The 1,080-nt window shown below is 61.5% G+C and overlaps 1 protein-coding gene across 1 annotated transcript in view; it reads left to right on the plus strand.

Moving 5' to 3' along the window:
* Positions 1-497: 497 nt before the first annotated feature.
* Positions 498-1,080, plus strand: part of GDPD2 (glycerophosphodiester phosphodiesterase domain containing 2) — a gene marked incomplete at its 5' end in the record, with an annotated part of 6,375 nt that continues 5,792 nt past the window's right edge. The window contains 3 exons of the mRNA XM_010009162.1: positions 498-601; positions 675-768; positions 1,003-1,062. Of these exons, the coding sequence (XP_010007464.1) occupies positions 498-601; positions 675-768; positions 1,003-1,062 (258 nt within the window). The remainder of the gene's footprint in view (positions 602-674; positions 769-1,002; positions 1,063-1,080) is intronic.

Consider the following 1,080-nt stretch of genomic DNA (forward strand, 5'->3'; position numbering starts at 1 on the left):
TGAGCTGGGCTGGGCTGCTGGGTGTCCCACTCAGCACCCATAGCGCCCCTCACCTCCCCAAGTACACAGGACTGGGGACTAGACACCATGAAGCTGGACCTGACTTCGTCTGGGCAGACAGGAGCAGTCTGCAGGCCCACCACTGCACTGGCAGCTCCGAGGCACAGCACCCTTCCCAGCCAGCCCATAGCACCCCTCCCACCCAGCCTACAGGTCACCCGGCTGGAAGGGAATAAGTCCTGGCTCCCTACCCCTTCCTATGTCCAAAATCCCAGCCTGCTCCCAGGGGCTGCTGCATGGGGCAGCCAAAAAAGCTCTCCTGGGGAGCTCTGTTCCCTCTCCATGGGGCAGCTCAGTGCTTGCACCCATGAGGCCAGTGCCTGCTGTGTCACTCTGTGCAACCGGCTGCAGGCTGGGTGCTCCCCAGGGCTCTCAGAAGCTAGCCCGGGGCAAGGTGCCCGGGAGGTGTGTGCATAGGTGTCATCTCTGGCTTTCAGTGCGACTGCAGCTGGTTCCTTTTCCTCTTCTGCGTGTTCCTCTTCACACTGGTGTGGCTGTACTTCGCCATCATCATCCTCAATGATTTCCACAACTTCAATGAGTGAGTAGGATCCCATGTCCTGCCCTGCTCCCTCTGCCACCCTTGCCCCTCTGACTGTCCCCTTTGCTGACAGGTTCATCTTCAAGCAGAGGAAGTTGTGGCTGGACTGGTCCCTGGTCCTGCTCATAGCCACGGCTGCGCTGATCACCTACTCTGCCATGCTGCTGGTGAGCCCCACTGGTGGCCCTGGGACTGACTGGTGGGGGTATGGAGCTGTGCTGAGCATGGGCTGGCTGTCACGGTGGAGCGCGCAGCATCCAGAGCTGGAGCTGGGTCAGCCTGACCTTGGCCAGAGCCTCTGCCTGCGTCAGGGGGCCAGAGCTCCTGTGGCCAAGTCCCGTGCCCTCAGAGGGCTGAGGTCTGGGGTACAGCCCAGCCCTGACATCTCCTTCTTCTCACAGGTCCTTGCCCTGTGCTTGCAGCTCTGTGGCCAGCCCTTGAAGCTACACTGGCTGCACAAGGTGAGAGACTGGGGGTGC

This window comes from Nestor notabilis, unplaced genomic scaffold (assembly GCF_000696875.1).
Source record: "Nestor notabilis isolate BGI_N333 unplaced genomic scaffold, ASM69687v1 scaffold22872, whole genome shotgun sequence".
Taxonomy (NCBI): Eukaryota; Metazoa; Chordata; class Aves; order Psittaciformes; family Psittacidae; genus Nestor; species Nestor notabilis.